The sequence below is a fragment of the Delphinus delphis genome, chromosome 5 (genome assembly GCF_949987515.2).
Source record: "Delphinus delphis chromosome 5, mDelDel1.2, whole genome shotgun sequence".
NCBI lineage: Eukaryota > Metazoa > Chordata > Mammalia > Artiodactyla > Delphinidae > Delphinus > Delphinus delphis.
The window spans coordinates 87,377,904-87,400,107 of NC_082687.1; the positions used below are offsets into that span (position 1 = coordinate 87,377,904).

A 22,204-nucleotide genomic window follows, 5' to 3' on the forward strand; every position below is an offset into this window, starting at 1 on the left:
ATAAATGCATCGTATAAAAAACCAAAACAATGTGAAAAGGTCTACAGTTAGATGTCTTGCTTCCAGCTCTGCCTCCATCCACTCCATCCCCTAACCCCCATGCCATGTGGAAAGACTTTTATTAGTTTCTTATATATACCTCCAGAGTTTTTTTTAATGCAAATACAAAAAAAAAAAATCCATTCTCCTCTTTCTTGGATAAAAATATATTTATTGTTCTGCTCTTTCATTTTTATTTTTTCACTGAACAATGTATTTTAGAGATTATTCCAGGTCAGTACACAGAGCCCTTTGTCCTTTTTTAAGCTGTATAGATGTCCAGGGCCCATTGGATGGATGTGGGTACCAGTCCTCACTGACAGACACCTAAACTTTTCAGTCTTTGGTGGATGTAAATAATGCTGCCAGGAACAACTTGTGCATTTTATTCATGCTGACCCATTTTTTCCCTCCATTTTCCTTCCTGATCCTTTAAGTCTTTCAGGACAAAGTGGACTTCCAACAAATCACCTGTGCTGACCGCTTATCTTTGGCCAAGCCCTTTGACCTTGCTGTGGCCTCCTTCTCCTAACTCTGAATTTGACCTCAGTTCTTATCTAATAGGGTATGTTTTTATTTTCCTCCGCATCCACCTTCTATCTATGCAACAAGTTTTCTTTTTTTCCTTTTAGAGCAAAATACTTCCAATTAAAATCAGCAATTCCAAATAATTCCAATGATGCTAAACAATTTCACCAATATCAATAGGTGGCGCATATTAAGTACTTATGGTGGAATTTAGGATTACCAGAGGGGAAGGGTAGGGAGGTAGCTAGGGAGTTTGAGATTGACGTGTACACACTGCTATCTTTAAAATGGATAACAACAAGGACCTACTATATAACACAGGGACCTCTGCTCCATATTCTGTGACAACCGGGAGAAGAATTTGAAAAAGAATAGATACATGTATATGTATAACTGAATCACTTTGTTGTACACCTGAAACTAACACCACATTGTTAGTCAACTATACTCCAATATAAAATAAAAAGTCAAATAAAAAATAAATGAAAAGGAAAAAAAGGTACTTATGGTGGGCCAGGTGCTGCTAGGTGCTGTACGTCTTTACTTAAACCTCTTATCAATCCAGTAAGAAAGGAATTATCATTTTACTAATGAGAAGACTCAGTCTCAGAGAGGTTAAGCAACTGGTCCAAAGTCACACAGCTGGTAAATAGCAGGGTTGGGATCCAAGCCCAAGTCTGCCTGACCCCACCATGGTCTCATCTTCTAGAACTAGAGTGAAGGGTTTGCAGAAATTTGGAGTTTTAAGTCAAGGAGAAAGAGTCTTTAAAAAAAAAAAAATCTGTTCAAACCCAGAACTCTTTTAACCCTTTGTTCTTCTCTAGCTTCCGAGAGGATTTCCATTATAATGACACTGCTGGGTACTTCATTATTGGAGGGAGCAGGTATGTGGCCGGCATTGAAGGGTTTTTTGGACCCCTGAAGTACTATCGCCTCCATGCTCTGCACCCTGCACAGGTGAGCCCAGGGGACCAAGGAGTTTTCGAATGCTTATGGGTAATGGGCGTGTGGCTCAGGGCTGTGGAACCAGTCCAGTGTAAACAAAAGATTTATCTAAGCCGGGCCTCGCATCGGCTCTGTCACCAAACATCATTAATATTGAGGCTTCCCCCTCCACCCTGCAAACGTGATAATAGATTTTTGTTAACGTTTGGTTCATTTAGTACTCATAAAATGGAAACCATTTACTTCCTCTGTTTTAATAACTAGTAGCTTAATTATAGAGTCGATTTTTATCCGGCTGTTGCCTATCCAGCGATTAAGCTAATGAAAGGAGAGAGTCTTAGCTATTTGGTAAAGCTTCTTTTATATGCTATTATTTAAAGTATCAAAGAGGAGACAGTCCAGCAAATAGGACTCTCGGTTCTGCTTACTGCCCTCTCCAGAAACGTGGGCCTTTGGCTCACACTGGGTGGGTGGGCTGCGGTGGTGGAGATCATAGAGGGCTCTGTAGTCAGCACTGAATTCTCAAGTCCAAAACCCACCCACAAATGGAATGGAATTGTCAGAGTCTCCAGGCCAGCTCCAGCAGGGCTGGCGGCTATTAGAGGGGGGCTGCCCCATGAGGGAAGCTTCACCCTGGTTGCTTTTTGTGCCTTGGTAAGGAGATCACCGGATACCTAAAAAAGGAACGTTCTTTCATTCCTGTGACCTTGTGGGATTTGTTCTGGGAAAAGCAGGAGTCACTAGGCAAAGTCAATTCGGAAAAATGGGGCACCTTATCACCCGTAGGTCATCTTAGAGCCCCTGTTGAGATACCTGTATAAGAGGAAAAAAATGAAATTCTTTTATTCATACGTGCAGCCAATACTTATTAAGCACCTACTATGTGCAGCCAATACTTATTAACTACCTACTATGTGCCAGGCTCTGTGCAAGATGCTGAGGCATCCAAGATGAATTAAGGTGGTGGCTTTCAAACTTTTTTTGAAGGTGGTCCACAATAAGAACTCTATTTAATAGCATGAGCAGTACATACGTAAGCATATATAATGCACATATACATACATACACACATAATATATACATATATATATATATATATATATATATATATATATATATATATATATATATATATAAAACACAAAGCTGAAATAAGAATTTTACTAACGGTACAGATTCTTGCTATGTTCAGTGTACTCTGGTATTTTGTGTTCTGCTCTATAAAAAACAAAATCACTGCTGGTTACAAACCACTGAACTAATTTCACAACCCTCCAATGGGTCATAACCCGTATTTTGAAAACCACTGAGTTGAGATAAGGTCTCTGACCTTGAGGAGCTCCTTGCCTGGGTCTTAAACAGATAAGTCATGAAAGAATGGGGTACATGCTTTAATAAAGGTGTGAGCACTGTGTTTGGCAGTGCCGAGGTGCGGTCCTCTGCATCGGTACATGTATGAGGGTGGGGTAGGCTGTGAGGGAGGCTGCCCTGAAGGGATGACCTTAGATCTGGCTCTTGGAGGTTGAGTAGGAACCTTCTAAACAGAAGACAAGGAGAGGAGGCTTCCAGGCAGCAGGTGCAGTACTGGTAGACTTGAGGTCCTTTGGGAACTCATGGGAGATGAATGTCATTTTCTGGGGATAGCACATAGCGGCGGGGAAGGGAAGAGGATGAAGGCCTGGTCTCTGGGAAATCCTAACACTTAAGAAGCTCTGCAGAGGAGAAGATGCCACGAAAAGAAGCTAGAGGGAAGCAGTCAGAGCTGGCGTGTCCTTGAATTACTAGTAACACCCTTCCTTTGAGAATCCAAAGCAGATGATCTGTGTACAAACAAGCCACCTGGTGCTATCAATGGGAGAAGGAAATCCACCTGAACGTAGCCTCATGGGTACCCATGGGTGTTTGATAACAATTGTTGTTCATTCTGTTTTCTTGCCTTCTTGTAGATATTCAATCCCCTACTTGAGAAGCAACTTGCTGAACATATCAAGTTATATTATGAAAGGTGTGCAGAGGTTCAAGAAATAGTATCTGTGTACACATCCACAGTACAGCAGGGGGACAGGAGACAAGAAGCATGTAAGTATTGACTTCAGGAGAGCGATTTTTAGCTCCAGGCATTTGTAGCAACACACTTGGCTTCTTTCATAAGGGGGTTGAAATAGAACATATGTGACTTGACCAATGGGGGCAAGTATGACCTCCCCAGATGGATGCAAATGATACTGTGCCTTCCACCTAGATCCCACCAAGACCAACAGCCAGCAAGAACCCAAACCTGCCTGGTGGCTTCAACTAGCTGTAATTTAGTTTAAGAATATAAATGAGAGTGTTTTGAGCCTCAAATTGCATTATTCCCATCCATAATGGGATCTTAGGCCAGTCTAAGAAAATAAAAATGAATTGGAAAATAAATTAATCATTAGAAATGTTTCCCCATCGGTGCACTTTTGTCTTGGACCATTAATATCTGAATATAAGCCTTCAGAAATGTTGAACAATGGCTTTGTTGTTTGGGGCTGGGTTTTAGTTTTTAAATCTTTGAAATTGACTCATTCTGGGAGACATTGGTAACTTTTCAACAGAAGGAATGAATTTCAAATAGACTGCTTCCGTGCCTGCCCGTATTTGCAGACATCCTTTCTTTCATACGGAGTTTGTATCTGTTATAAAACTCATCCCGTCTTGTCTTCCAATGTTCCAGCACTTATAAATTTCTCTGGCTATAGATCTTCTTGCATGATATGGTGGCACTAGAGTTAGTCACATATGTTCTTTCTGGAAGAGAAATTCCTGTGGGGCCTTTGCCATCAGCAAAAGTAAATTGAGTATTTCAGTCCTGCCTAAATAATCTCAACATCTCCAGAGCCGAGCTTCCCATTTCAGACCATGGAGGAATGGATACATGTTGAACATACCCCATTCTGATAGGGTTCACATAAAATGGTCACAGGAAGTGATTAGAGATGGTGATAGGTAAGTGTAGAAAGGCAGCACTTCTGCAATTTAATTTAAGAATAGGCTATACTAGTCTCCCAGCTGCTGCTCTCACCGCTGAATCATCCAGAAAATATGATGCAGTCAGAAGAGGGGAAGATATATAGGAATAGTAATATCCCAAACAAGAAAGAAACTGATTTTGATAGCTGATGTAATTTCAGGAGAGATACCCAGAGTCAGAAGGCCGGTCTTACATGCTGATCTGTTTGGTGGCATTGGGAAGATTCTCCTAACATCTTCTACTGCCTTTCCTCCCTGGGGGGTCCCTGTGCTTTGTTGACTCACACTGCCAACAAAATGGCCTAGATATTGCCTTCCTGGGGACCAGTCCGAGGCCATCTGCTCATTCTGTAGAATTATTCAACAGCCATCAGCAACTTTGGCACATTTCCCTTGGACTTGGCTTTGAATCTGTGACCTCGAGGCAGAGGCATCGTAGCCAATTTCAAATCCCTGGTGCACCCAAACCAACACCCAGTAATGCTAAGTCTGACCTCTTATTTCTAGTTCCCCATAGAGGAAGGGAGTTAGAGAGGCAAGGCTTCCCTCTAATGGTATCCTGTGCTTCCCTTTCCTGTAGGCGACCTCCGGAATTCCTACCTGGACCTGAAGCTCAGGTACGGGCGGCCCTCGACATGCAGAGCCCTCCTCTGGGAGAAGGAGCTGAAAGCCAAGCACCGAAGCTTGTTCCAGACCTTGCTGGAGATGGGTTTGGTGACAGGTAATTGAGTCTGTGCCTCGCTCGCCTTTGGACGCTGGTTAGGAGGGTCCCTGTTTTTCTGCTTTCCCTCACCCTCTTTAGTGATTTATGCCTTGAAGTTATTTTTAACCCTAGTGTTCTAGCTTAATTTCAAATTTAAATTCTGCCCTTAATGTGTCCACCACTCAATGTATCTGTGCACCTTTTCAACCCTAAATACAAAAACTTAAATTTAGGAATCACTTGAGCAATTCTTTATTTAAAACCGAGGCCACAAACAGGCAGCTGACAGCCAGAGCTGGCCCCCAAATGTGGCTACTTTGGCATACACACTGTTTTCAATTTTAAAAAAAATTAGTTACAGGGATCTAAAAACTTCTATGAAAATGCAAATTTCTAGCGTTTCTCAGAAGATCCAAAGATCTGGCGACGCCGGGCCTCCGTTCCTGAGTGGCAGCAATCCCAGAGGTGTGTGGTTGGGACAGGCAGGCTCTGTCCATCCACAACCCTTCCTGCCTCTGGTTGAGCACCTCCTGCCAACTTCAGTCATGGATCTTACCTTCCCCGGGCCCTCAGGCCCTTGAACTTGAGACCTTTGATTTGAAGTACATTTTAAGCAGCGTCTCAGGAATCTGTGTATATTTTGCAAATGTGTCCAGCTTAAGTCCATTGTGATTTAGGTTTGCATAGTAATTAAGTACATACTGTAAGACTACAAGGAATCTTGAAACAGTGTCTGTTAGGAAGAGAAGAGAAGCTGGAGGTGATCAGCCTGGGGAAGGGAATGAGAAGGAGGGTAATGAGAACTATCTCAACGGTCAGCAGCAGCCCACGGTATTCCTGGGCATATGACCAAACACTTGGACCAAGGCAATGCAGAAACTGACTGCTGCTGCATATAAGAACTTCCTAAAAATGGCAGTGTCCAGTGGAATAGACTCTCTTTGCAGATAGTGATTCACCCTCACCCCATCTTGAAAGAATTCAAACCATACAAGATATTTCATCTTTGGTTCATTTGATATTTGCTGAGTGACTGCTCAGTTACTTGGCTGGACTTCAGAGGTAAGTAAAATAGTACAAGGTCTCTGCCCTTGAGGGACCGACTTGAAAGCAAAGAAAAATGGTAATGCATTTTTAAAAATAAAAGCTATGGGAGTAACTGGCAAAGGCACAAAGAAGGGAGTGGTCAGTTCTACTTGGAAGTCTAGGGGGCTCCAGGAAGGCTTCCTGGAGGAGGTGACACTGGGATTGATTCTTGAAGGGTCAATTGATGTTTGCCAGATAAGCAAGGTGGGAGTAGGTATTGCAGGCAGAGTAGAGGCAGAGAGATGTGAACAGCATGTCATTTTTAATGACGTGCAAGGAATTTGGGAAGCTGGAGAAGGCCTGGAGAGTGATTATTCTTTTTTTTAAATTATTTGTTTATTGAAGTAAAATTGATCTACAATGTTGTGTTAGTTTCAGGTATACAGCACAGTGATTCAGTTATATATATATATATATTTTTTCAGATTCTTTTCTGTTATAGTTCATTATAAGATATTGAATACAGTTCCCTGTGCTATATAGTAGGTCCTTGTTGGTTATCTATTTTACTTACAGTAGTGTGTATATGTTAATCCCAAACTCCTAATTTATCCCACCCCCTTCCTTTCCCCTTTGGTAACCCTAGGTTTATTTTCTATGTCTGTGGGTCTATTTCTGTTTTGTAAATAAGTTCATTTGTATCTTTTTTTTAAGATTCCACATATAAGCGATACCATATATTTGTCTTTCTCTGTCTGGCTTACTTCACTTAGTATGATAATCTCTAGGTCCATCCATGTTGCTGCAATCGGCATTATTTTGTTCTCTTTTTATGGCTGAGTAGTATTCCAGCGTGTATAGATACCACATCTTCTTTATCCATTCATCTGTCGATGGACATTTAGGTTGCTTCCATGTCTTGGCTATTGTAAGTAGTGCTGCAGTGAACATTGGTGTGCATGTATCTTTCTGAATTATGGTTTGCTCCAGATATATGTCCAGGAGTGGGGTTGCAGGACCATATGGTAGTTCTATTTTTAGTTTTTAAGGACCCTCCATACTGTTCTCATAGTGGCTGCACCAATTTACATTCCCACCAACAACATGAGAGGGCTCCTTACTAGAGCTCAGACTCCATCCTGACAAGTTTGAGCTTTACCTTGTAGGTGACAGGGACCTGTTGAAGGGTTTCAAGCAGGGGCTAGAGGCGTGATCAGATCTGGGTTTTTGAGGTCACTCTTGTCAGCAGTGGGAGACTGAGGGAGGTAGACTAGAGTGCTGTGGAGCTGGAAGCAGGGGGGCCACTGCATGGCCCAGGGAGGAGAGGATGGAGGCCTGAATGGGACAGAGTGATGTAGATGGAGCCAAAGGATATAAGGGGTTGGCTCTGAGGGACTTCATCACTGCCTGGATCCGGGAGAGGGAGGCCATGTGGAGTCAGGTGTCAGCATAGCCTCTGCAGCCAAGTGACCTGATTCTGATATTAACTTAGCACTTACTAGCTGTGTGATCTTGGGCAAGCCACTTCATTTCACTGAGCCTCAGTTTCCTCATCTGCAAAACGGGGATGACAGTAGTCCCTCTCTTGTAGTGTTGGGTTAAGGAATTGACACTTAGAAGAGTATGGGCACTTAGTAAACTCTATGTAAACAGCATTTCTCAATCTTGGCACTACTGACATTTTGGATAATTCGTTGTTGTGAAGGATCTGTCCTGTGTATTGTAGGATGTTTAGCTGCATTTCTGCTCTCTACCAACTAGATACCAGCAGCACTCTCTCCCCTCCCATAAACCTCCACCCAAGGGTGACAACTAAAAATGTCTCCAGGGCTTCCCTGGTGGTGCAGTGGTTGAGAGTCCGCCTGCCGATGCAGGGGACATGGGTTCGTGCCCCGGTCCAGGAAGATCCCACATGCTGCAGAGTGGCTGGGCCCGTGAGCCATGGCCACTGAGCCTTGCGCGTCCGGAGCCTGTGCTCCGCAACGGGAGCGGCCACAACAGTGAGAGGCCCACGAACCGCAAAAAAAAAAAAAAAAAATTGTCTCCAGATATTCCCAAGTGTCGCCAGGGAGGTCAAATCGCCCCCAGTGGAGAACCACTGCTGTGTAAGTGTTACACTATTACTACCAGGCAAGAGACAATTGCTGGGTTTTCGTGGGTCTTCTGGGAGGTGGTGGAACTGCCCCCTGAGACAGGTGAACAGAAGAGGGCGACGCATGTTGGAAAGTGTAGGCTAAACGGGCGAAGACCACGTCACCCCAAAACTGGCTTTATGAGATTTCAGATATATTCAAATATAGTTTTACTGATTAGGAAAAGGAGTGAATCATTTTCACAAAACATTCTTTTTCAAGCAAATACTCTCAATAAAGAATGTTTGTGTGTTATTTTTACTGCTCAGAAGTTTCTTTTAAAGAATGCAGAATGATTTTATTATCTGTGGAGGCCTAGAAAGGGAGCTAATTAACCCAGATCATGAGCCCCCAAACCTTGACGCTTGATGGGCCGCAGTGCTGGGGAGTCGTCACACTGCAGCACAGACACGCGTCCAGCTGCCCTTGGTCAGGCTTCCGGGGCCCATGCCTGGGGGGAGAGGGGGCACAGAGCCGGATTTGCCACTTTAGGGCCCACTGCTGGTGCCCAAGCAGCCGGTCAGGTCCTTCTGGTGCCAAGTCGGCTTAGATCAGCGCCAGGGAGCATACCCGGAGGGGCCTCTATCTCCCTGGGCATGTAGCCACCTGCATTCCGCCTCTCCCTGCCATTTCCTGGGGCCCAGAAGCAGGTGGGGAGGGAGGGTAGGCAAATCTCCAGTACCAACCTCAGGCTCCCATTCTACCTTCACCCCCTATTTTTCTAGTTCACGTTGTCCCATCCATAGGGACTGGGGGCCTCCTGCAGGGGTAGGGCTTATACCCATTAAAATTCATCTCTACCTGGCACACTGCCCTTGCTTGGGGCCATCATAGTTAACTAGATAATCTCTGTGGTTAACCCTGGAGAGAGATTGGTGTCAGACATTGGGCCCAGTTTCTAACAATCCTGAGAGAAGTGCAGAAAATTTGATTTTGTAAATTGAGGGACAAAAAAAAATTACATTATTTACATATCTTTACTCTGGTCTCCTATAAAAAGAAGAGTAGTCAGACTGGTGTGACTATATATCTATTCCTGGTTCCTCACATAACTTTTGATCCAAGTTTATCCTGCTGTGAGTGTCTAGCTGGCTTTGGAGTGCTTTGGACAACTCTAGTCAATAGGAACTATGTTTGCATCATGTTTTCTGCTGCTGGCCTGAGCTGTTTGGTCCTGTTGACCAGTAGACTTTACTAGAACATCCTCATCATGTTACATTTCTTGTATCTGAGATAAGCTACAAGAACAGACTCAAGGATCAGATGTTGGCTGCTTAGAATTCTTGCTGTAGGAACCGAGTAGGTGCAGTAACAGAGATAAGGAATGAAACCGTGTGAGTAACTTAAGTCACACGTATCACAACCTTCCATTCATTCATTCACTAGACAAGTGTTGACCAAGTGGCCCAGGATAGGACAAAGATGGGGCCATGTTTTGAATGAGAGTGACTTAGGTTAAATGCAAAGAAAAACGTCAGCTCCCATAGCTCCCACAAAGGGAATTAATTGGTGGAATTATTTTTTTCCTGGCATTAAAAAATATATATATGACAGCATGAGACAATGGCCTGTAATTTCTGGTTCTTTGCGACAGACTCACCCCTTTCTTGGCAGCCTCTCCTCACATGTACAGCCAACTCTACTGCCAGGCTGCTGCACGTGCACGCTTCAGACGGCAGCGTTTTCCCCTGACACTGTGTGATTTTAGATGGATCATCTGCTCTCCCTCTGAGCCAACGATGTACTTCAAAGGAGCCATGAGAACGGTGCAGGGAGTGCAGAGTCGGAAGCTTACAACCAGTAGGAGTGTCCTCTGCATTCTGCCCAGTGAGTTCAGGAGTGGTCACCACCTTCTAGTTGTTCCCAAAAGATTGAGCTCTATTTTTCTACTGCAATAGAGAATCCCCAGATATTTACACCCTCCCTCTTTAAGGACTGTAATTTTAAAAAAAATTTGTGGTAAAATGCATATAATTTAAAATTCTCCATCATCACCATTTTTAGGTGTACCCTTCAGTAGTATTAAGTACGTTCACATTGTTGCACAACAGATTCTAGAACTTTCTTATCTTGCAAAACTGAAACTCTGTACTCATTAAACCACAACTCCCCACCCTGCCCCCACCCCCAGTCCCTAGTGACCACCATTCTACTTTCTGTGTCTATGAACTTGACTCTTCTAGATACCTGATATGAGTGCAATCATACAGTATTTGTCTTTGCACGACTGGCTTATCTCACTTAGTGTAAGGTCTTCAAGGTTCATCCATGTTATAGCATCTGTCAGAATCTCCTTCCTCTTTAAGGTTGAATAATATTCCATTGTGTGTCTATACCACATTTCTAACTCTTCTTATTTTTGCCAACAATTGCCATGTTTATTTGGAGACTAAAACGCAGAGCATGGAAATGGTAGAAACACAGTGGGGTTATTTAGTAACGCCAGGATCCTGTGTCCTTTAAGAGCTATGCCCACTGTTGTTCATTAAAGGACCTTTATCTTATCTTTTTTAATTCAAGAAAGCATCTTTATAGTTTTTAAAAAAAATCCACGGAGAGAGAGAAAGAGGGAGAGGGAAGGAGGGAGGGGGCGAGGGGGAGGGAGGGAGAGAAGTTACATATATAAAACCAGACAATGTGCACAGGACAGAAAAGTACAAGTAGTTTACTTTTGAGAGAGAAATAAGCCACTTCTTTGAGTCTCGGGAACCCAGTGGAGCTCATCAAATGAGAATGCAAATGAAGGATGTGCTATGTTTTTTTAAATCAGTAAACTTGGTGAAGATCTTTCCTTTTCTGGGTAAATGATATTTTCTCCTTTCACATTTTTTTCCCTTTTCAAACTTCTTCCCTGGATGCATTACACCTTTTGGAAGCTTGAAACTAAAAATAACTTTCCTGTTGTTGTCTCATTCCCCTCATAAGGAATAAGTCTGCCTTTCTTCTCCCAAATTCTCCATCAGAGGCAGCTCTGGTTCCTTCAGTAGGTGACTACCTTCTCATTTTCTGCTTTTTGCCTCTTTTAATGATGAGTGTGGGCTTCCCTGGTGGCGCAGTGGTTAAGAATCTGCCTGCCAATGCAGGGCACACGGGTTCGAGCCCTGGTCCGGGAAGATCCCACATGCGGTGGAGCAACTAAGCCTGTGCACCACAACTACTGAGCCTGCGTGCCACAACTACTGAAGCCTGTGCGCCTAGAGCCCGTGCTCCACAACAAAAGAAGCCACCACAATGAGAAGCTCGCACACCACAGCGAAGAGTAGCCACCGCTCGCCACAACTAGAGAAAGCCCGCTCTCAGCAACGAAAACCCAATGCAGCCAAAAATTAAAAAAAACAAAACAAACAAACAGAAACCAATGATGAGCGCACAAATGGTGACCTTGTGGTATTGCTGGAAAAAGGAAAAAAGAGCAAAATAAACAACGCTGTGCTACTCGGGGAGATTAAGAGTTAATGGTGGTGGTGCCTTTGTTTCCTTAGCTTCTGGTGTAGGAAGAAAGAAAAATGGGAAAATGACTCCTACTTCTATTTTGTTTGTTTGGTTTTTCATTACTCCATTAATCTCCATAAATAAGGCATGTTTTTTAGTTATAGATCTACTAGAAAAAATGCATATGCTAAACCAGTTGGGTGAAATTAACAGTTTCATTAAATGGATTTTTAAATCGCCAGTTTTACAATACCACCAGTGACATCAGAGCTTTGATGTTGTTCCACATTTGGAATTCAGACTTTAAAGAATGTGCAAAACGAGTGGTTTTCCTTTAGAAGCATTATTATTTTATTATTATACTCACTAGTGCAGAAAATTGTCTAGATTCTCTTGCAGAGAAAATACTGATTGGTAATGTCTGGGGGGAGTTAAGAATTTTAATAGGTAAAAGAAATAATGAAGGTTTTTCAACCTGCCTCTGTTTCAGTCTGCAAAGTGTTTTTGTGTGTTTGCTAAGGATTTGAACTTTGTAAAGGATCGCCCTCCTACCTGGGCGATCACAGTAATGATTGCTGGGATTCTGTGCCAGAGGTCAGCAGGGCAAGTGTTTCATTTGGACCTCCATTTGGCTTGGAGGCTCTTTTCTCCTCTGAGCCCCCAAAACCCATGTCTGTGGGTACTCAGGCAAAACTCATCATATTAGATATTTTTAATGCCTATTTTATTTTATTTTTTGTGTGAAATGGCTCTTTTTTTAAAATTATTTTTTATTGTAGTGTAGTTGCTTTACAATGTTGTGTTAGCTTCTACTGCACAGCAAGATGAATGTGGCAGAGCAGGTAATGCTGGAATGAATCGTTAACAAATTGTTAATGTTGCTTTGCTCAGAGTGTGCACAGAGGGGTATCGGAGATGAGTATGTATTTAAAAGTAAATATATGAATAAGTAGGAGTAGGATTTACTTTGCGACTCCGTCTGAGTACTGCAGTACACATCAAATCTAGCGGAGAAGGTTCTTATCCTGTCTCATGGTTGGGTAGGATGGAATTTTTCTCTCAGCTATGCAAAGGGAGAATCCAAAAGGAGATCCCCGGCCTCCTGGTGGAAAAGAGGGTGATTATTCAGATACATCCCAACAGATGAGCAGAGGGAAGTGCTCGAGGATGTTCATTGCTGTGTTGCTGGTTATAGCAAAAGCAGTGGAAGCAACCCAAGTCTAAAAATAGAGAACCGGTTGGAAGAACGGCACTGCTATAGAATGCAATGCTATTGAAACTTTAGGAAGAATGAGCTTCTGACTGCTGCGGACAGGTATTCGTGGTATGTGGTTAATTTAAAAAAGAAAGTTGACAAACAACAACGATTTACTGTCTAGCATAGGGAACTATACTCAATATCTTGTAATAACCTATAAAGGAAAAGAATCTGAAAAAGAATATGTATATATGAGTCATTTTGCTCTACACCTGAAACTAACACAATATTGTAAATCAAATATAGTTTGATAAAAAATTACACTCATAAGGGAAAAAAAGTTGAGAGTCCAAACCTATAGCGGCTTTTTGGAAAGAAAATGTATATGTATATAGGCAGATAGAGGTGTAATGAATTATTGTCTATGCCAAGGAAAAGTCTGGAAGTATATACACCAAGCTTTCAACAGTTTATCTTCACTATTAAAGAAGGTTTGGGAGAGAGAGGACTTCTGTTTTTGTTTTATACAAATCTATATTATTTGTTTGTTTGTTTGTTTGTTTTACAACAAGCAGGTATATCTTTAGGGCTTAAAAACAAAACAGAGGAGCAAACTCCATGTGTTTAGTTAAGGTGTTGTTTTTAGCACCTACCTCTTGGGATGGAGAGTAAGTAACAGCAGATCCAAGCTGCTGCCTCTCAGAAGCCTGGAGAGGGCGGAGGTGTGGGCTTCCAGGAGCCAGGAGATGGGACTGCCTTAGCTCTGGGTGAGGGGGTAGGTGGGCTCCTTTGCCACAGCTCAGCAAGTGAAGGCATGTGCCCCCCTACCAGGGGCAGCCAGCCTGCCTGTGTGCCCAAAGGGATAGGCGTTAGCTCATAACCAATGGTCTGGGTTTCACAATTTCATCCGTGGATCCCACTGGCTTCTGTGTTGATGCCTCGGAAGAGGCATCAACCTCTGCTGAGGAACTGCCCTTAAATTCAATCTCAAATCCTCTCACTGAGAGTTTTCCCGCATTGGAAACTCATCTCTGTTCATTCCTTGATGGAGCGCTGATAGAGTGAGTCTCTTGTTGCCTCCTGGAAGTTGTTAGTAACATTTTAATTTGGGATGGAATGAAGAAAATCAAAGAAAAATGTTGAGCATAATTCTTAGGGGGGAGAAAATTTTAGTTTTAAATAAATGGACCACATCTTTTAAATGGAAATTGTACCTATGCAATCCTATATAGCTGTTTGTAACGTAGACCTAGTAGATGCACAGAATAGAATTGTAAACGTTCATTGGCTGAATTAATAAAACGAGAGATGAATAATGTAGACGGACTTTAAAAGACTGTAACAGATTATAGGACCATATAACTTGCCCATTTGGACTTAAGAGTTTAACAATTTATGGGAGAATTAGGTAAAAGGAAGTATCATAGCTTAAGGCAGTTGCGTAAAAGAGGTCTCTACCCATGGTGGCAAGGTACCTATTAAGACAACTGGCTGCCGGTTAATCAGGAGGTAGGTGGAGCAGAGTGAGTAGGGATCTTGCTTTTGTGACCTACCAAGCTGGATTCTAAGCTTGGCTCAGCCGTTTGCCAGCTTTGGTAACTTCAGACAAGTTAGTCGACTTCTCCAGGCTTCAGTCTCCTCATGTGAAAAATGAGGACGCCAATAATAGTACTTACCTCTTAAACTATGTTTGGATTACATGACATAATTTGCATAAGACACTCAACCCAGTATTTGGCATTTTATAGGCCCTCAATAAAAGTTGACTCATTCTTTTTATTGTATTTAGAAACCCACCAGGAAAACCAGAAGCAAAAGATGATAAGAAAGGTTCTTGTGCTCAACTTTTTACAGCAGCACCTAGGAACTATTTCTGAGATAAAACACACCCTCCTTCAGAGTCTTAGAGGGAAAAAAAAAAAATCTCTCTGGCAGTTATGGTGGTCCTGACTTGGTGGTGAGTTACGCTGGGTAAATTACTCTCTTGAGGCGCTCTCTCAGCTATAGAAGGCACATCCTTTCCTCCAGGATACTAGGCTGTCATTTAGTGCCAAAGGAAAAGCTGTTTACAGAATGACACCCGCAACGGGTTTGATTTACCTCCCCAGAAGCTGGTATATATCAAGTCACTGCAGGACCAACCATATTAATAACTCAGGTGATTTAGTTGGCTGTTCCCACTTATTCTGTCGACCCCATGGTAGTTAATTGTGTGTTCTGTGAATTGTGTTATTTACAGTGCTGAGGAACCAAAGTGAATCCGTATTAGAAATTGGTGGGCGGATATTCGAGAAGGCTGTAAAGAGACTTTCCATTGTTGATGGTCTTCACCAAATTAGCTCTGTCGTCCCCTTTCTGATGGATGCCAGCTGCTGTGGATACCATAAAGCATCCTACTACCTCGCAGTCTTTTATGAAACTGGATTAAATGTACCTCGGGATCAGCTGCAGGTAGAGTATTTCACAGTCTCCAGGAACATCAGTTACCTGCCTTATATTTGCAGAGTAAGGCTCTCATGCCCCGGGTGGAATTGGGCATGTTCATTTTCCCTGGAGTCCTTTAAAAACTTTACACTCTGGGCTTCCCTGGTGGCGCAGTGGTTGAGAGTCCGCCTGCCGATGCAGGGGACACAGGTTCGTGCCCCAGTCCGGGAAGATCCCACATGCTGCGGAGCGGCTGGGCCCGTGAGCCATGGCCGCTGAGCCTGCGCGTCCGGAGCCTGTGCTCCGCGATGGGAGAGGCCACAACCGTGAGAAGCCCGTGTACCGCAAAACAAACAAACAAACAAACAAAAAACTTTACACTCAAGAAAAACAGCCTAAGGCTGTGGTAATTACAGGATCTCCCGACGTCAGTGAGTGAAAAAGGGCAACTTTATCCATTTCTAGACACAGCAGGGGATATGATTGGTATACTGTCTAAGGAATAGTTTGGGCAAGGCTTACCAGAATCCCAGTCATTCAAGAACAGGTGCCTCTTACCCAATTCTTGTAACTCTCCTGGCTGTGGGTCCAGCATCCCGTACGACGTTTTAGCTAAGTGAAATCATTTGGACCTCTAAGCAAAGTATTGTCACATCCAGCCTCCTGTCATTAAAATAAATGTCATACTAGACGGTTTTGTGGTATTGAATCCAAATTTATCATGCAACTTGCCTAACATTTGGAATCGCATTTTTAGAAGTGCTGCTAAATGGTCCCTGGTCACTTTTAGTGTTTTGTTTGTGCTCATGGGATTGTTCATCCTGGATCTGAAGAGACTCAGACTGTTCAGACCTTCCCAGGTGGCTGTGGTCCTTTCACTTGACTTCTTTGTGTGTGTCTCTGGCTGTAGAAGCTCATGGTTGAGGGCATGCTTTCCCAAGTCCCTGAGGCAGTCCCCACCGAGGTGGAAGAGGGTAGAAGATTCTAGCCCCGTCTCTGGCACAAAATAGCTGGTTGACCAAGGACATATGACTTCAACTTGCTGAGCCTCTGTTTCCTCAACTCTGAAATGAGATGGTTGGACCAGTCGATCTCTAAAGACCCTTCCCAACACCAGCGTTCTGGGAGTGTGAGGTTGGGACGTGGCCCACTATTCAGATCATCTGACCGAAGGTGACATAGCTGAAGTGGACCAAGGTCCTTAGAACAGTTGTCAGATACACAAAGAGATGCTGTGAGATAAGTCAGGGGAGGACTCCCAATCTTTACTGAGAAAAGGACAAAGGAATTTTCAGCTGTTAGACATTGAGAAGGACAGATAGCCATTAGAAAGCTCTTGGGTCTTCTTTTCTAACGTTTTTAAAAAAGGCATGTTAGGGGCTTCCCTGGTGGCACAGTGGTTAAGAGTCCGCCTGCCGATGCAGGGGACACAGGTTCGTGCCCTGGTCCGGGAAGATCACACATGCTGCGGAGCGGCTGGGCCCATGAGCCATGGCCGCTGGGCCTGCGCGTCCGGAGCCTGTGCTCCGCAACGGGAGAGACCACAACAGCGAGAGGGCCGTGTACTGCAAAAAAAAAAAAAAAAAGGCATGTTAACTGGTTTCTGGAATGACTAGGCTCATATGTAGAGGTGAGGCCAGATGACCTTTCTATGTTGAGGATTTTATGACCCTTTTCTATAATCTTGTGAACACTGTCCATTTCTTCTTAACAGGGCATGTTGTATAGTTTGGTTGGAGGCCAGGGCAGTGAGAGGCTGTCTTCGATGAACCTTGGGTACAAACACTACCAGGGTATTGATCACTACCCCCTGGACTGGGAGTTGTCCTACGCCTACTACAGCAACATTGCCACCAAGACACCCCTTGACCAGCACACGCTACAAGGAGATCAGGTATGAGGCAGAAGTGGGTGGAAACGGTTATGGCCCTGCTTACTAGAGCTTCCTGAACAGTTTTATTAAGCGTCTGCACCTGTGGCTGGTTTATTCGCTGGCCTGTAGAGTACAGGCATAATCCAATGGAGAGAAAGCTTTCTTGCATTCTCCAATTCATATTTCCTCAGTGTGTTCTCAGGCTGAATGCAAGGACCATCCTACATCTATGCGTGAAAAGCGTGAAATCTTTTCATGAGTGAGAGGACCGGTATGGGGAGGGTAGATAACGGCCCTGGACAGATTTTGATTTTGAAAAAAATGTGTACCAGAAACATAGGCATTTTGTCTTTGTTCCAAAACCACGTGAAAGTGGTGGGGTCTGGAGATGTTAGTCAAATTAAGCGAGGGCAGTAAGCCAAGGGCTCCTCAATATGTCACCAGCAAGCGAGGTCTCCATAACGAAGACGCTCCATCCCTAGCTGCGTTCCCGCTGATGGACACCTTGAGAAGCGTCTGCCCATCACATGAGCCTCAGTGCTTACAGGTGATGGACAGCAGGCGATGTTTGAAGATCCTGCCCCATCCTGGATTAAGGACTGGAAGAAGGGCACTAACTCCAGCCCCTAATTTTGCAGGTTCCCACGTCTTATTGACTCATTAGGCAAAGAAATCAGTGGTTCACATCTGCCCAGAAAACACTGTGTTACATTGGACCAACTGATGGTTTGTTTGGGGGACCATGAATAAAAGGGTGTATAAAGGTGACAGCGTAAGAATAAAAAAAAAGCTGCCTTTAGATGATGTAATTTGCATCCAGCAGGAGTAGACTATGACGTGGTTGGCTTCTTGGCATGTATTTTTCTGTATCTCTTTCTTCAGAATGGCTTTAAGATGTTTTGATGGTCACAGCAGTTGAGTTAGTTGAGTTAAGTGCAAGTAGTCTGTACCAGGAGGTGGCGATGTTTTTCTGCAAAAGACCAGACAGTAAATATCTTAGGCTCTGCTTTCACAGTCACTATTGCAACAACTCAACTCTGCCGAAGACAATATATAAACCAATGGGGTGCCTGGGTTTGTGCCACCATAGACAGGAGGTTACTGCATGGTCAGATTTGGCCCTGGTTTAGGCCATAAACCCTTAATTTTCTCCCTTATGCTTGGTGAGTCTGGATGGATAGCAGGATTGTGGAATTTTAGGCAGAGCAGCTAACTGGGAAGCAGACCGTTCACTCTTCCCTGTGCTGCTCCTGTATTGCAGTCAGAAACCCCCAGTGGAGGAAACTTGTGCTTTGATCATTGGAAATGAATGGTTTCTGGAAAAGAAATCTACAGTGGCCACTGTACAGTTATGAAATAAATGACTCAAAGATACATGTTATCAGTGAACATTAAACACGAATCAAGCTATAAAATGCCCAAAGGCTGTCTGTGTAGACATTCTAATTCTTTTAGAAAATAATGATTTCTTCTGAATAAACTTACACACTCTTAGCATTGTCATCTGTATTCTCTCAGCATATATAGGCTGTGTGCAAAATCTGACCTCAGTTTGACAGGAATTTATTTATTAATTGATAAAGGCTTTTTTTAAAGAATTCTTCTGAAAACACATTCAAACAAAATCAAGCCACAAAATAATATTGCCATTGTTCTGCTAAGCCTGAATGTGTTCATAAAGCCCCGTATGTATATATTATACTTTTAGGAATTCTAATTCAGCATAACTTAGCAAGGGGAGATGGTATGTTGCTAACAAGCGCCTTTTCTTTTGAAGATTTGGCCCATGAAGTGTTATGATTATGAAAGAAAATGTTTAATTGGTCAGAACCAGAGAAGATGAATAGAGAAGATCCATCCTGCAGCTGGAAAGTCGTGTGATCAAGAATCATAGATAGGAATTATACAGTTAGAAGAGTTGTGTCATAGCTCATTTTCTTAAGAATGTGTAATTAATGGTTTCTTGAGAATTTAAGCAGGTGTCATACATTGATTGAAATGTCCTTTTGTTGAGAGATCTATTAATTCACCAGCAGCACATAACAAATGAGGAGATGTGGAAAGCCAGACCCCTAATTAAAAAACCAAGGATCCGTCAGTAACTTCTTTCTTGATTCTTGTTTCATTTTCTCTTTTATGTAACTCGTGGTTCCCATCAACTTTATCTTCTTTATTCATAATCTTGCTTCATGTCACTTCTTTATGATTTAGGGGGACTCTGCTTCAGGTTCAAGAGAAAGAAGATGATAGGGGTTTTTTTTATTTTTGGTTTGTTTTTGTGGCTTAATCACAAATGGATTCCTTTAATTCTCTTCGCATCTCAGTTTGCTCTTCTGAAAGGTTTGGTCCTCAGCCTTCTCTGTCTACACCTTCTAGAGGGCAGGGGGTCTCATCAACATCCCTGGTTTCAACTGCCCTCCACATACGGATGACATGCACATCTTATTCTCAGGCTGAGGTCTTTCTTAAAACCCCCATCTGCAATCGTAACATACCACAAAGGGAACACACCACCTCCTCCTCTCTATTCCCCACAGACACCTCAACCAATGGCACCGTTGTCCATGCCAGCAACGGGGGAGTCACCTTTGATCTGCCTATCATCCTACCAGCTCTAATCCCCAACAGCGTTACATGCAGCTCTCCATCATTTCTCCCCTGAGTGACTCTGACAGCCTCCTGTTCTACTCTGAGTTATGGAATGAATTGACCCCTACATTCATATGTTGAAGCCCTCACCCCCAGTACCTCAGAATGGGACACTGCATTTGGAGCTAGGACCTTTGAAGAGAGGATTAAGTTAAATGCGGTCATTAGTGGCCCTACTCCAGTATGACTGGTGTTCTTACAAGAAGAGGAGATTGGGACGTAGATGAAACAGGGGGACAGCCACGTGAGGACACAAGCTAAGGAGAGGGGCCTCAGAAGAAACTAAACCTGCCAGCGTCTTGATCTTGGACTTCCAGCCTCCAGAAGTGTGAGAAAATTAATTTCTATGGTTTAAACCCTGCAGTCCGTGGTGTTTTGTTACGGCAGTCCTGGCAAATGAATTCACCTCTTAACTGGCCTTTCTGTGGCCAGACTTGTCCCTTCCCATTTTCTTCCCACGGAGGCTAAAGACGGCTGTCAGCAGTGGAGGTTCTCAACCTGACTGCACATCAGAATCACGTGGGCACTCAGAAAATACCTCTGCACAGGCTCCACCCACAGTCTTATTGAAGTGACAGAGGGAGGGTCCAGGCATGTAATAGGCATATGTATGTCTATGTGCATGTGTATATTTAAATAGCTCCTCAGACGGGCGTAACGTGTAGTCAGCGTTGAGAAGTACTGACCCGGAAGCACTAAGTCCAGCTCATCACTTGGCATGGGAGATGTTCCTTGATCTGGTTTCTCTCTGCTTCCCCAACCTCAGCTCTCAGCGATTCCATGTTTGGCCTGCCCACCCTGGCAATGCCAAGCTTTTGGTCTCACCATGCTGTCCACAATTCCTGGCCCTGCTCAATCTCCTCTGCCTGGTTTGCTTTCTCCACTCCCACCCCGCTTTTCCTGCCTCCTGACCCCCCACTCCTACTAGGATGCTGGGCTCAGACACCACCACCTGCTTGGATCTTCCCTTTGCTATGCCGCCATGGCACCCGGGCACATCCCCGCCATTGCTCTAGGACGGGTGCTGTGAACAGGTCTCAGAGCCAGCTCTCCCAGTAGACCGTGAGCTCCCCGAGACAGGCACCTTGTCTGTTCACGTCGGTGACCCCAGTGCCCAGCCCTGTGCTTGACATGTAGTTGGCACTCACTGTTTACTGATGGGATGGTGGACAGCACGAGAGGGCCGTGTATCCAGTGATGAACACGAAGCGATCACGTCCCGTTGATTCTCTGGTGCTTTTTGATGCAACCAGTGCTTTCAACTCTGCACCTCTTGCATTCAGCACCGCCTTTGTATGAGGAGCACCCCGTTTGGGGAATCTTGGGTACTTGCTTCCCTGTCTCTCCATCATTACACCTGATATTCCTCCATTCTTACTTTAAAATCCCTAAAATGTTAAATTTCAACAAAGAAAACTTACACCCCCGCACTGGGAGCCAAACATTGTAGCTGATTTTTTTTTTTTTTTTTTTGCGGTACACGGGCCTCTCACTGCTGTGGTCTCTCCCATTGCTGAGGACAGGCTCCGGACGCGTAGGCTCAGCGGCCATGGCTCACGGGCCCAGCCGCTCCGCGGCATGTGGGATCCTCCCGGACCAGGGCACGAACCCATGTCCCCTGCATTGGCAGGCGGACTCTCAACCACTGCGCCACCAGGGAAGCCCTATAGCTGATTTTAAACACCCTAAGAAGCAGGTTCCTCATGGTGGTGTCTACAGGCCCTGAAGGAAGGAGTGGTTTAAGTGTAGGCTCTGAAACTGCCCTGCTCCTGAGTTCCCAGGAACACTGGCTGGAGTGTTGTAGTTCACGACTTCAGAGAATGCAGGCGCTCCAGAAAATGGGGGGTTGCTGACAGCCTTTTCTCTCCACGTCCAAATTCCACCACATCCTTCGCCCTCCCTACTCCCTCCCTGCTCTGCGCTCCATCCTGCCTTTCCTGTGATTGATTGCAGACAGCTGATATGATGTGAACACTGCCCTTGCAGCCTATAGGCTGAGCGGAGAGAAAGGAAGTAAAGCGTATGAAGAGTCAGTGTCTGTAGGACAGTGTGATACCTTCTCTGACACTGGGTCCAGGGGCATCTGAGGACTGTAGAGTCTCTGGACATTGGACCTCCTCTAACCTGGTCAGCCGGTTTTAACCCTACCGTATAGGCTATGAACTGCTCATTCTAGAGACGTTGATTTTACAACACAGCAACAGAAACAATCCAGCTCCCCGGGAAGGCACAGAAGATTCCAGAACTGGTCAGTC

At 44.1% G+C, this 22,204-nt stretch overlaps 1 protein-coding gene across 1 annotated transcript in view; it reads left to right on the forward strand.

Annotated features, from left to right (window-relative positions):
* Positions 1-22,204, forward strand: part of SEL1L3 (SEL1L family member 3) — a 97,904-nt gene that overhangs the window by 34,039 nt on the left and 41,661 nt on the right. Inside the window, exons 7-11 of the mRNA XM_060012733.1 lie at positions 1,392-1,524; positions 3,459-3,591; positions 5,093-5,233; positions 15,243-15,454; positions 17,142-17,321. Coding sequence (XP_059868716.1) covers positions 1,392-1,524; positions 3,459-3,591; positions 5,093-5,233; positions 15,243-15,454; positions 17,142-17,321 — 799 coding nt within the window. The remainder of the gene's footprint in view (positions 1-1,391; positions 1,525-3,458; positions 3,592-5,092; positions 5,234-15,242; positions 15,455-17,141; positions 17,322-22,204) is intronic.